Here is a 13,237-nt window from a genome sequence, read left to right as displayed (position 1 = left end):
ATGACGCCACACTGTTTTCTCAGAGACCTTACACAATACCACTCAGTTTCAATCACTGCTTAAGCACGTTAAAACATATTATAAGTATATATTAGTGTGTCGGAAAAAAAGTCGACACACTAGTCTTAAGTCTAAATTAGTACATAGTTCTTTTAAGGCTCCTTGAGACAGCACAGTGTGCATCCAGGCATAGCATTAGCTTTAGGCTCGTTTTTATTGAAGCTTCTAAAAATAAAAGTACTGATCCAGTGTCAATGGTCAGGTTACGTGAATCACTCTGGGGGTGAAACATGATGATTTTGGACAGGCTTATTGAGCTGCCACCTTCATGCTTTTGTCATAAATTATCCCTAAAAATCTGGCAAGGAAAGGGTTGAAAATGTATTTCTTTACGCAGGCTCACGATCTTAACATCTCTGCTGAGGACAATAAAGACAGAGTAAGTCATGTTTTCTCGGGTTACAGACGGGGGATTCATGGACCAATCAGAAGAGACGTACTCTCTTAAAAGTAGCCGATGACATCACCGACTTGGCAGCGATTATGAAAACAAACTCTCTCTTTCACCCGAAATACAAACGGAGCTCTGTGTGTTGTGAAACAGCAAACCGGAATCGTTTAACAACCACTTTACAAATGACAGATAAGAAGGAAAAACATTTATTATTAGGAAGGTAGGTAATAAGTTATTTTCAGTAAAAAGAGTCAGTATAAAATCAACTTCAGTAATTACAACCAGTTGTTCAGCGCTCACAGTAGAACATACAACTTGAAAATCAACACAAATAGCACCATCATCCGAACTTCCGTTTTTTTACATTCTCTTTCATTGACATCAATCCAATGTGAAGACTGAAACCAACTATATGTTTGTCTGTCTCTCAATTCTTTCTGACTCATATGCCCTGGCTGTGGCTGCAATTGTAATTTTTTTTAAAGGGTTCCATATTCACATGAATTAATTAATCAATTAATTAAAGGTTAGGTTAGCCTTATAGATTCCCCAATGTAAAACAGCAGGGCAATGTGTTATTTAGCAAACATCAAACCGAAGAAAATAATGCTAATATTTGGAGAATATTTCCAGGTTGAGATTAATACTCATGAGTATTTACCTCTCCCTATACTGGCTGCGATATCGGCCAATACACAGTACAATATCAAAATGTAAGGTAACATTTGGCCAAAAGGCACAGAAAAAACAAACTACTTCCTATATCTCTAAACTATTTATAATTGTAATGGTTGGTCTTTGAACTTTTCACAGGAATTTGTATAAAAATATAGAATGAAGTATAAACTTATCATTAATAAACAAAGAAAACACAAATTAAATTTTTTCCCCATGTAAAACCCAATAAAGGCGGATGGTGTAAGGATAAGGTTAAAAACTAACAGCCAGTACTTTTACTAATGATGGCAGGTAAGGAGAAATATTGAAATCAACTGTCAAACTAAGGCTGATAACAAAGGTTCCTAACTTAAAGGCCTACTTCAGCAGTGGGAATATGAAGGTGTATTGAACTCTGAGATCCTATGTAGTATAAATGTGACATCACAACTGGGCAAACTGTAGGGTTAGACAGTGAGACCATCTTTCTGCCTTTTCTCAGGCCAGGATGAACCGATTTCTAAAATGTTTGCACATTTATATTACATAGGATCTCAGAGTTCAATACACCTTCATATTTCCACCGGTGAAGTAGGCCTTTAATGACTTTTTTAAGAATGCAATTGAAACCGATTGAATTGACTGTCGACATCCTGCTTGAGCCTGCAACCACCAATGGAGATAAAACATCCACACGTGCAGTGCATAGGCAAGTAAAAAAGTTTTATACATGTGTCACACAGTCCCACGAACACACAGACACACACACACACACACACACACACACACACACACAGACAGACACACACACACACACACACACACACACACACACACACACACACACACACACACACACACACACACACACACACACACACACACACACACACACACACACACACACACACACACACACACACACACACACACACACACACACACACACACACACAGAGTGACTAGCAGCGGGTCCTTTGTCAGCAGAAAAGGGACTGCGCTCTCAGCATTGTTGTAGGGGGAACAACTTCTCTCAATATTCAACTCCTTCACTCCTGATATCTCTGTGTTAAATAAGCAGGCACAGTACAGCAGTGGGAAGGTCCGGTGTGCATTTAAAAGTCCAGTCAGGGAAAACAGTCCCACTCAAAACACTTGTCTTTGCACACGTCACTGTGTTAGGGCTGGGAGTTTTTTGGTGGGATCTATCGACGACAAGGGTGTGTTGTATATATTGCACGTGATCCCATTTTCCACTTAAAGGTGGAGTCAGTGATTCTGGAGAATGAGTGTTGTCTAAATATTTTTTTTTTCATAATCAGTGAATATCTCCTCACAATCCGCTACCTGTCCCTCTACCTGTCTGTAAGCTGAACAAAGAAAAAAATCAGTGCATTCACACACAGTACGGACAGGCGTGAGGAGATATTCACAGATTTTGACAGAAAGTGATTTTTGACAACAAGCGTTCTCCAGAATGGCCGACTCCACCTTTAAAGAGTCCCAGCTCGCCCTGTGTGTGGTGGCACCGTCTCTAGGCCTCCCCTCGGCCCTGGAGGTGAAGGCCGATCTCCATCTGGTTCTCCAGACACTCCTTCAGCTTGTCCTCTGTCAGCGTCAGCCGCTGCTCCAGGATCGAAACCGTCTGGATGGAGAGACAGACAGAGAGGGGGAGAGGGGGAGAGAGAGATACAGATAGACAGACAGACAGACAGACAGACAGACAGACAGACAGACAGACAGACAGACAGACAGACAGACAGACAGACAGACAGACAGATAGACAGATAGATAGATAGATAGATAGATAGATAGATAGATAGATAGATAGAGTGTGAGAGAGAGATAGAAAGAGAGTAAGATAGATAGAAAGTGAAAGAGAGAGAGAGAAAGGACAATTTATTTTCACATGCCACAACCTGAGGGAACATACTATCTGCACATTTATAAATCACAATTTTAATGACTTTCAAGACCTTTTTAAGACCTCTAAAAGAACAAATGAATACCAATGCCACGGTTACAGAAATCAACAAACTACACTACAGCATACACCATGTAGCGTATGTGTTGGACTTGCCGGTTTATCGTTGAAGGAAAGAAAATACTGGCAAAATAAATCACTTTTTTTTTGTTTACAACTAAACTACTCATTCATTCTGCCACTGTTCAAATGTAATGCCTCCCCTCCAACAATACCAGACTATTTAACTTAACTTTTGAATATCAAAACCTAAATTTGATGACTTTTCAATGATCTGCGGACACCCTGGGGAATGATCGTCTACACCGGGCCTCACACCGTTTTATTTTCACGATTATTAGTTTAAATATAATATGTAGCCTTTCTTTAGATGGATTGAAATATCTTTATTTACTATCATATGCGGTTCAAATCATATGGATGAATGCATTCACTACAAGCAGTGATCCTAAAGTTGTTGGGGACATGGAGGCGGTCGAGAAACTTCTCTGAACGTCCGAGGATTGCAAATAAATCCTCGGAATTTGGATTTGAGGGGGAGAGAGAGAGAAAGAGAAAGGGGGGAAGGAAGGAGATGGATAAGAGAGAGAGCGAGAGCATGTTAGAGAAGGCTGCAAAGCATCAGCCTGACAGTAATGACTCTATAATGGCTGTGTTTGTGTGCGTGAAATAGGCAGTTTGTGTGTGTTGGGACAGATGTTGTGCGTGCAAAACAATCCAGCTGATTATCATACAGAGATCTGCTGCTGCTGCCTGAGTGGACAACACAACACCAGCGTTTCTGTGTCTGGCACGCACTCTCTCTTGTTCTTCCACACACACACACACACACACACACACACACACACACACACACACACACACACACACACACACACACACACACACACACACACACACACACACACACACACACACACACACACACACACACACACACACACACACACACACACACACACACACACACACACACACACACACACACACACACACACACACACACACACACACACACACACACACACACACACACACACACACACACACACACACACACACAATACAAGAACGTCGCTATCCAACACAGGACGTGTATGTGTGGGTAGTGAGATCACACTGGCCGTGTAACGTACTTTTCCTCTAAGCATCCTCCAAACACAGCCACAGTATTTGTTGGTCATTTGAGCATGTGCCATTCAAGGCAGTTTGTCCGAGGGGTCTCCCAGGTGTTATATCCAGGGGCGTGATGTCACCATTTGAATAAGCGGATAGATATAACTTTTGTAACTTAATTGGATCAAAATATATTTCTGATAAACCTGAAGAACATGGAGTAAGTTTTTTACACTGTAAAAATGTAGCAGCCGAGAAATAAAAGAAAATAAGTTGTAAAGTCATTTTGAATTCCTAGTTCCATCACGTCAGTTCAAGAAGTTACTCATCTGGTTAACTGCACTGATTTTTAGTTCAGATATTTGAATGATAATTGGGCTAATATTGCGTTTAAAAATTATTTTGGCAAGGATATAACTTTTCATATCGTCCCACACGCACACACACAAACACGTACACCAATGACTTCAACAAAGTGTGGGCGAATGTTGTTTTTCTTTGGGGGTCATCTAAATAGGTAACATCACATGCATCACGGGAGAGAAAGGGCTTGTATTTCCTCTTTCTCTCCCTCTCTCGCCGGTCTCTGTTTTCTAGATCAATACCATCCTGTTTGTCTTACCAACCTGATATGGCTATACCCAGTCCTTAGCCCAGCCAGCCAGCCAGCCAGCTATGTGTGTGTGTGTGTGTGTGTGTGTGTGTGTGTGTGTGTGTGTGTGTGTGTGTGTGTGTGTGTGTGTGTGTGTGTGTGTGTGTGTGTGTGTGTGTGTCTGTGTGTGATTCTGCACGTGTCCCCAGGCAGCTGCAACATTATACGAGCATATAGTTTTCATCTGGAGTAGAAACCGAATCTTTAAGCTCCTAAAAATAGAGTGAGCTGTTTTCCTTTTCTCTCCTAGAACACATTATACCCTCCATCGCCCCGAGCATATTACTGGCCTCCGTTACAATGTCTCATAGCTCTGGAATGACCCGCGCTACAATAGTCTGAAAGTCAAAGGGAAGGCAAACTGGTGCAGGTGTGTGTGTGTAAACTACAGGACTTAAAAAGGTGGAGATAGTGATTCTGGAGAACGCTTTGTTGACAAAATCACTTTTTCTCAAAAACAGACATTGCATATATCTCCTAAATATCCAATACCTGTACATACTGTGTGCTCTGAAAAAAAAACTGTTGTTAATACACAGCCTAGGCTGTGTAAACTGGTATGTTAACAAAGGAGGACCACCGTTTCCAGCAACATGCCAGTTTACTGAGCCTTTACTGTGTATTAACACTGGATTTTTTTTTTAAAGTATGGACAGGTAGCGGATCGTGAGGAACACATTTTAATTTTTCAATAACGTTTTTGTCAACAAGCATTTTTCAGAATTGCATGCTGACTCCACCGTTAAGGAAGGGTAGTGTTAGTGATTCCAGTGATGGCTGTTAGCATGCTATGACAAGAGTAAGCTTGAAGGGCTCATCGTATAACAACGACCCATGATGATGTAATACGCCATAATGTAATAACCGGTTGATAATGTAACAAAATGGCGAGTGCATTTGGTAATAACATCTCCCCTTATGTAAAAATATATTAGATTTTGGTTCACTTATTACATTATGAAGCGGGCAAAATATTTTTCTCCTGATGGTGTAAACATTTTATTGCATTATAGAGTGAGTCAATCATTTATGGGTTAAAGGGAAAGGGCAGAGATATAGAGGGAGGGTGTGTGTGTGTGTGTGTGTGTGTGTATCTTTACACTCTTGCATTCAAAGCAAGATGTCCCCTAATTTGCAGCTAAAAAGATGATAGAAGACAAATGGTAGTTGGGATATGCTGCAGCACGAGTATATTGTAAAAAAATAAAATAAATAAATTTCATTATCATCCCTGTGGTGCCATCCTGTTCCACATACAAAGTTACATTTACAGAAATCTCACAAAATGAATAGAACTCGAGGATTTTACTATCCTTTTCGGGAGGCCCAATTAAAATCAAGTTGTCTAAAACTTCCCAAACAATACTTTGACCATAATTATGAGACAGATAAACGATTCGGGTCCTTAGCATGTCTGTATGAGATGTTGAATGGCAGTCCCAATGGGAGCAATATCTAGAGGTTACCCTGATCTCTGCAGAGAGGAACAGAACATGAATGGACCCTGCAGTCATTACTAGTTATTCAGATTCAGAGTTACACAATTGAAAACCCTCCAAAAGAGCATATTATCGCTAAATGTATTAAAGAAGTATCCCAGCCCCTTTTGATGTGTTGTGTGTGTCTCTACAGACCTGCAGTCTTTATGGTTGTTGCTCCGAGGAACTTTCAGTTTGTGTTAATTCTTGCACCCTCTTTGGACAAAAGCGGTAGTGTTTTTACTACGCCAGCTGTTGTTCCTGGGTGAGGGTACCAGTGATACTATATAAAAATAGCATTCTTTGCACTGATGGTTGTTTGCTAATACATATAATTTATGATCATCAGAGGAAAAATTAGGTCGTTTCAGAAATATTTAAAAGTTCCTCGTTGCACCTTTAATTGAATTAAAAAGTAATTAAATCATAGACAGGAATATATACTCAGTGGAATGGACCATATTGTTCTATATTGTTGTACTACATCTATTCGGTAAAACACTCAATTTGAGGCTGAATGAAGCTGAATTGTGGCGAGCTACTCGGATAATTTGGGAGGAATTACAGAGCAGTAAAAGTGTCATTTAAAAAGGAGCGAGTGTTCATAAAAGACTTTGTGTCGCAGATTTATTTTCCCATGAGGCCCATCACAGAGGAAGAAGTTCACAAAATGTGCTCGAGTAAACTATTGTCTAATGGTCTGTTGAGGAAGAGAGTTGTGAAAATCAGCGAACACAGCAAAAATGTGGCTCTGGTAGCTTCAGTTCTAACGTTGAATAATTCATCATCTCCCCTCTCTCTGTACCATCGACTAGTGGAGTTTCAAAGAGCTGTTATAGGGGAAAAAAAATACTGCCGCGGAAAAAGATTTATGAAGGGGCAGGAATATAGCGCATAAAGAAATTGATGTTGCATTGTCAGCCTAAAATATGAGCAGCAGTGATTTCAATAGCCATATTAGCAAAACGTTGAATAGAAATTAGAAGAATAACATTTTAAAACAATATGAGTGCACTTTGGAGGTCTGTAAACTACAATAGTAATGGGGTTAAGCCCGTCTCAGGAATACTAGAATTGTACATGGTTTGTTTGTATAGTCCGTATTTTTAGGGAATTAAAAGAATGCACACTTCCAAATCTTTTAGTCTAAATTTAGATGATGAAAATCTGACTTTTTGCTCTAAGAGGGGCCTCTGCATAAAGAGCCATGTTTGTTCTTCACAAAACCACTGTTTACTGAATATTATTCATCATCACACAACTAAAGTTGTAGTAGTCTGAATGAAATGTTACGTGTGTGTGTGTGTGTGTGTGTGTGTGTGTGTGTGTGTGTGTGTGTGTGTGTGTGTGTGTGTGTGTGTGTGTGTGTGTGTGTGTGTGTTTTCAGATCACACATAACTAAAAACTCATCAACAAAAAGATATATATAATAAAAAAAAAAAATTACTCATAAAACAACTGGTCCAAATCATTTATCAAGGTTTGGGCTTGAAAGGAAGAGGTTGGCAGTGGCACCACCCCGCTGGCTGCCCTGGGCCAGTATTAAACGCTCCCACATGCAAGACTGCAGCTTGACAGGAGAAGTAAACAAGCAAGAAATAAATAATAAAAAAACCTTGAGAGAAACTTGAATACAACGTGTTTCTGCGTCTCTGCACGGCCATAAAGTATTTACACTTACTATCAGTGAGTGAGGCAAAGTGCTGCAGGAGCTCATATATGAATGATGGATTTTCCTCAGTGCACGTTTCACAACCTCCAGCTAAACCACACAACCACACACACACACACACACACACACACACACACACACACACACACACACACACACACACACACACACACACACACACACACACACACACACACACACACACACACACACACACACACACACACACACACACACACACACACACACACACACACACACACACACACACACACACACACACACACACACACTTGTGCTCTCTTGACTCCTTCCATCCCTCCGTTTGTTGCCCGTCTCTCCTCCTCACTACACTCTCAATCTCTTCAGTTTGTTCTAGCTTCTCCTAAATATTATACCTTTTACCTCAATAAGTAGCAGAACAAACGGCCAAAAAGCTGTTTATATGTGCGCCTACCATTTAGAAAGAATACCACATTTCGTCTCATTTTTTTGTGTTTGTATTTAAACGTTGCAGTGAGTGCAACATGAATTGGTGTCCACTGCACTTATTATTATTTATTAACACTGATTAATACAAGTTGATAACAGCTGCAGTTATTTCACAGTGGAAAGGTCAGTCAGCTGAAGTCGGCAAAGGTTGTAACTGAAATCGACTTTGACAGTGGAGCCTGAAATGTTTCTGTATTCTACAACAGACCTCACTCAGTTCTCTCAGTATAAATCACTGTGATACGATCTATGAAGATAAACAAATGATCAAAGCATTAACACAGAACAGAAATTGATAAGAAGCTTTGATAAGAAGACATTTTGTGTCTTAAGGGGTTGCTGTTCTTTTCTGTTTTTGTTCAAGGACCTATTTTTAGTCCTGTGTGCCCTGGTTTGATCTGGCTTCAAACTGTGTCTGGCCCTGACCCGCCATGGGAGCACTCACACTGTGAACGGTGCTGAACTAAACATAGCCAGCATGGTTTGTGTTTGTGTGTATGTATATATGGACCCAATTAGTCAAGAAAAAAAATTATTGTCCAATATTGGATATTTAAAAAAATGTAATAGCAATGTAGCTTTTGGGAAGCAACAGTGTTTTCATAGTTGCCAATGAAATACTGAAATGTTGAGAAAAGACCTTCCACAGACAAACACAATGGTGTAGAGGCCGTACCCCAGTCTGATACAGTAGCAAAAAGCATTGTATAAGTTGTCGTGTTTTTAATATTTCTGTGTGTGTGTGTGTGTGTGTGTGTGTGTGTGTGTGTGTGTGTGTGTGTGTGTGTGTGTGTGTGTGTGTGTGTGTGCGTGTGTGCGTGTGTGTTGCTGAATCCATCTGTGGCAAGCAGGTTGAAAGTAAAATAAGCTTTTTGTTCTGAACAGTGTGGGTAGGTGGGAGACAGCCAAAGTACAATACATACTTGTTGTCATGAAACATTCACACATATCAAATATATTAAATCTAACCTGAAACCTATTTACTTAGAAAAGGCTTTTACTGATTTCACTGTATGTCACATGTTATTGTTTCCTTGATGTGAAGCACTTTGAAAACCTGCTTGTTGCTGTAAAGGGTTAGACAAATAAATGTTGCTTTATTTTTGATATTCTGCTTACCTGAGTGAGAATATCTAGTTGGCCTATGATGTGTTCCAGGGTGCTGGCCAGTGCAGGGGGCAGCCCTCCCTCTGCAGCCTGGGGCGGGTGCTGTGCTGCTGGGCCCTGGCTCTGTGTGTGGTGGTGTGTGGAGGAAGAGGAGCTGGTGGTGCTTGGCTGTCTGTGGGAGTGAGTGACTCTGCTGCTCTGATGGTGGGCTGCAGTGTGGCCGTCCTGTCCATTCAAATGTTCTGTTGATTCAGAAGCCTTAAAAGAGAGAAAGGAAGGAGGGTAAAAGGTTGTTAGTAACGTAGATGGACCTTAAGTGTGATACACATCAGCAGTGGGCAATGACTTGAGATACGACACGCATCACAATACATAGGTAACGATAATTGTGATATTCAGCTTTATATTTGGAAAGGGGTCGCTTATATGTTGTCATCCTAGCAGTTCTGCTGCTTCTTTCTAGCCTGGAAATCCAGACCCACATCTGGAATTAGCCATACTGGGACATTTACATCTTTGAAGATCATAAAACATTTAAAAAACTTTTTTTTTTTTTTCACAATATCAACTTTTGGAGCTTAAAACAAACTGTAGAAGAACTATGGAGCCAAAAGAGGGAAACTGTCGACTCTTTCTCACACACACAGAAATTCAGTCAGTCAGTCGGTCTGCATGAGTTGTGATTAATTCAGTGAGACATAAACACATGTAGGTCAGTGACCACATCTCTCCATCACCATGTCTATGGGACTAAAAACTGTGTCCACAAGTTACATCGTATTTCTGTCTGTATCTGCAGATCACAGTCTGGTTGTGAAGAATGTGTGTATGTGTGTGTGTGTCAAGCGAGGGAGACAAAAACAACTATTTTTCCATCAACACACATAAGTAAATCTATTCAGCTAAACAACATAAAAGTGTCTGCTTGAACGATAGCCAGCTCTGGAAGAAAGTCTGATATATGTTTGAATTAGTCCACAAGGCCAAAATCAATCGCATCCTGAGGAGGAATATTGATCAGCAGGTGTTTGGCTCAAAATCAAAATGTAACCTGTGACTGATCGAGCACATCTGTATGTCACTGCTGTGTTACCAAGGATACAGTACAGATCCTTATATGAGCGTGCGCTTGTGTGTGCGTTATATCCTCCAACCCTCATCGATGCCTCTTCTTTTATATTTCTGACCCTAAATCGTCTTTACTACAGTAACATTAACTGGATAATTTTGTTAACTTTTGCCCTTTCAATTACTTTTGAAACTTTTAAATGGGAACTAGGGTATATCATTATCATCATTTTAGAGAAGCTCTGCACCATTATAATATTGTGAACCTGACAGATACATAATAAAACACAGTATAAGTAGATTCCCCTGCCACTCGAAAATCTCGCTCTGATATTCTGTTGGTGATGATACAAAGATTGCAAGAGAGAGAGAGAGAGAGCGGGAGCGGGAGAGGGAGAGGGAGAGAGACAATAGAGCAGTTCTGCTGAGTCTACAAGCTTCACCAAGACTGGATTAACTCTTGTTGAGAGAACGACTTATAGCTTTGTATTAAAACAGCTGCTTAAACACACACCAAGCACTGGTCCCCAAATAAACACACACACACACACACACACACACACACACACACACACACACACACATGGATGTAGGCATATGTGTGTGCATGATAGGCACTTTGTGTCTCTCACTCACACACACATACACAAAAAGGAAGATATTAAAATATTTTCAGTTTAGTAAAAAAATATATTTTACACTTTAGAAAATAAAATCAGTTTGTTATTAACAATCAAATGTTGCCAAATCAGACTAAATCATGTTAGAAGGACTTAACTGTTCACTTTTCAGGAAGGTCATGAAAAAGCAAACTTTTGTTGACGTCATTTGCAAAAAGAGATTAATAGTGTACTATTGTGGGCTTTATTTACCCTATAAACATAGCATTCTGTGTACAATATGTGCAAAAACAATACATTCTGTATGTTCTGCAAACTCACATCCTGTACAGCCGTAGCCTTACGTGGGGCCAGGGAAAACCCTGATACGTAAAAGTGTACACACAGGCACGCACACACACGTGCACACACACAAACCACCCTCCTAATGAATCACCTGGAGTGGAAAAACCAACAGTGGAAAATTTTCTGAGGCCCAAATTAAACTCTTTAGTCTGACACAGTGGGCCATCGATACAACCTGCAAGCCGCACACAAAACCATTCATCATGCTATACTCGCACCACGAGCAGAAAAGTGAGACATGCATAACAAAAGGTGTTAGAACTCAAATTCCTCCTCAGTACCTCAGCAGCTGGTTTCTCCATCTGTTTTAGTCTTACGGCGAGACACGGCAGATTTTTGTCTATTTTGCTTCCATAACATGTCTTCTTCCTTACTAGTTTAAATACAAGGCCCGAAATGTAAATGTAGGAGTTTATTTTACCGTGTCTGTGTGCGTCTGTCGATCTACCCTATAAAATCCATCTTTAACGACAAGTATCCATTATTATTTTTTACTAGAGAAAAAAATTTGTTAGAACTGTTACCAACTCCAGTTACAACGCTCATAGTGCGCCACTATTTCAAAGTCTAAAGTTGTTAAGCATACAGTATATGATGTTAATACTTTTCAGAATGGCACTTTTGTGTTCCAGTTTTTCAATAATTTACTTCCTTCTTCTTTTAGCTGTTTTTTTTTATAACCAGGTCACAGGTCCATAGTCATCAGACCAGATCTGTAGATCTCCTTCACCGTCAATTTTACAGAACTAATCTTGGCCAGTTTTCAATTAGGCATAGAGGCCCGGTCAATTGGAACAGTTTTCCTGTCAGGGCCAGGACAACCCTTCAGGCTTATCAAAACAGGTGATGACCAAGCCAGAAGTTTGACCCGTTGTAACAGTTCTGAATTACTGATCATTCAACCACTCTTTTCTTGTGAGACGACATCATTAATTCAACTATTAAAGAGTCCTCTGTACCACACTCCCTTTCCCCCAATTTAGTAATGGGAAAGGCCCACTAGTGACACTGCTGTCCCAAAGGGAGAACCAGCCTGCTGCACAGTTTGTCAACTAATCTAAGGGGCACTTTACACGGTAAAAACGTGACAGTTTTCCCGTTTTTGGTTTAAAAAAAAAAAAAAACCCCGTTCAGACACAATTCATCTGACATCTTCACTCGTACACATGTTTTCAGAGGAAACGGGACGAAATCGCTGTAGTACGCATGCCAAGCCAATAGTCAGCAGTGACACAGCCTAGTAGATAGCTCTTCCGGTACAATTTGATGCATAAAACCTTACTGTAACCGAAAATTAATGCCACTAACGTTCATAAAGCGGTTGGTGTAAGCTTGGGGTTACAAGTATTGCAAATGACAGGCTTTCTGTCCTCTTATTTCACCGCATTGAACTCGTGAAAACAGAAGAAATGCTGATAGTGAAGGGGCTTTGTGAGCGGCTACTTTCCTGTTAAGGCCAAGACACACCAGTCCGACACGTTCCGACTACCCAAAAACTGGAGTCGCCGTTTCAGGAAGCTCCAGTCTTTCCGTCGCGGCCCAAAAACACACCGAGACGACTGCTTATTTTCCGTACGTCCCGCGCTTGTAAT

At 40.5% G+C, this 13,237-nt stretch overlaps 1 protein-coding gene across 1 annotated transcript in view; it reads right to left on the bottom strand.

Moving 5' to 3' along the window:
* Positions 1 to 2,645: 2,645 nt before the first annotated feature.
* poc1a (POC1 centriolar protein A) overlaps positions 2,646 to 13,237 on the bottom strand; it is a gene marked incomplete at its 3' end in the record, with an annotated part of 30,372 nt that continues 19,780 nt past the window's right edge. The window contains exons 8-9 of the mRNA XM_080025906.1: positions 9,625 to 9,870; positions 2,646 to 2,756 (exon numbers count right to left, since the gene is read on the bottom strand). Of these exons, the coding sequence (XP_079882032.1) occupies positions 2,646 to 2,756; positions 9,625 to 9,870 (357 nt within the window). The remainder of the gene's footprint in view (positions 2,757 to 9,624; positions 9,871 to 13,237) is intronic.

Source organism: Ammodytes marinus (assembly GCF_949987685.1).
Source record: "Ammodytes marinus genome assembly, chromosome: 4".
Lineage (NCBI taxonomy): Eukaryota > Metazoa > Chordata > Actinopteri > Uranoscopiformes > Ammodytidae > Ammodytes > Ammodytes marinus.
The sequence above is the reverse complement of the archived record's forward strand: the minus strand, read 5'-3'. Positions and strand labels throughout refer to the sequence as shown.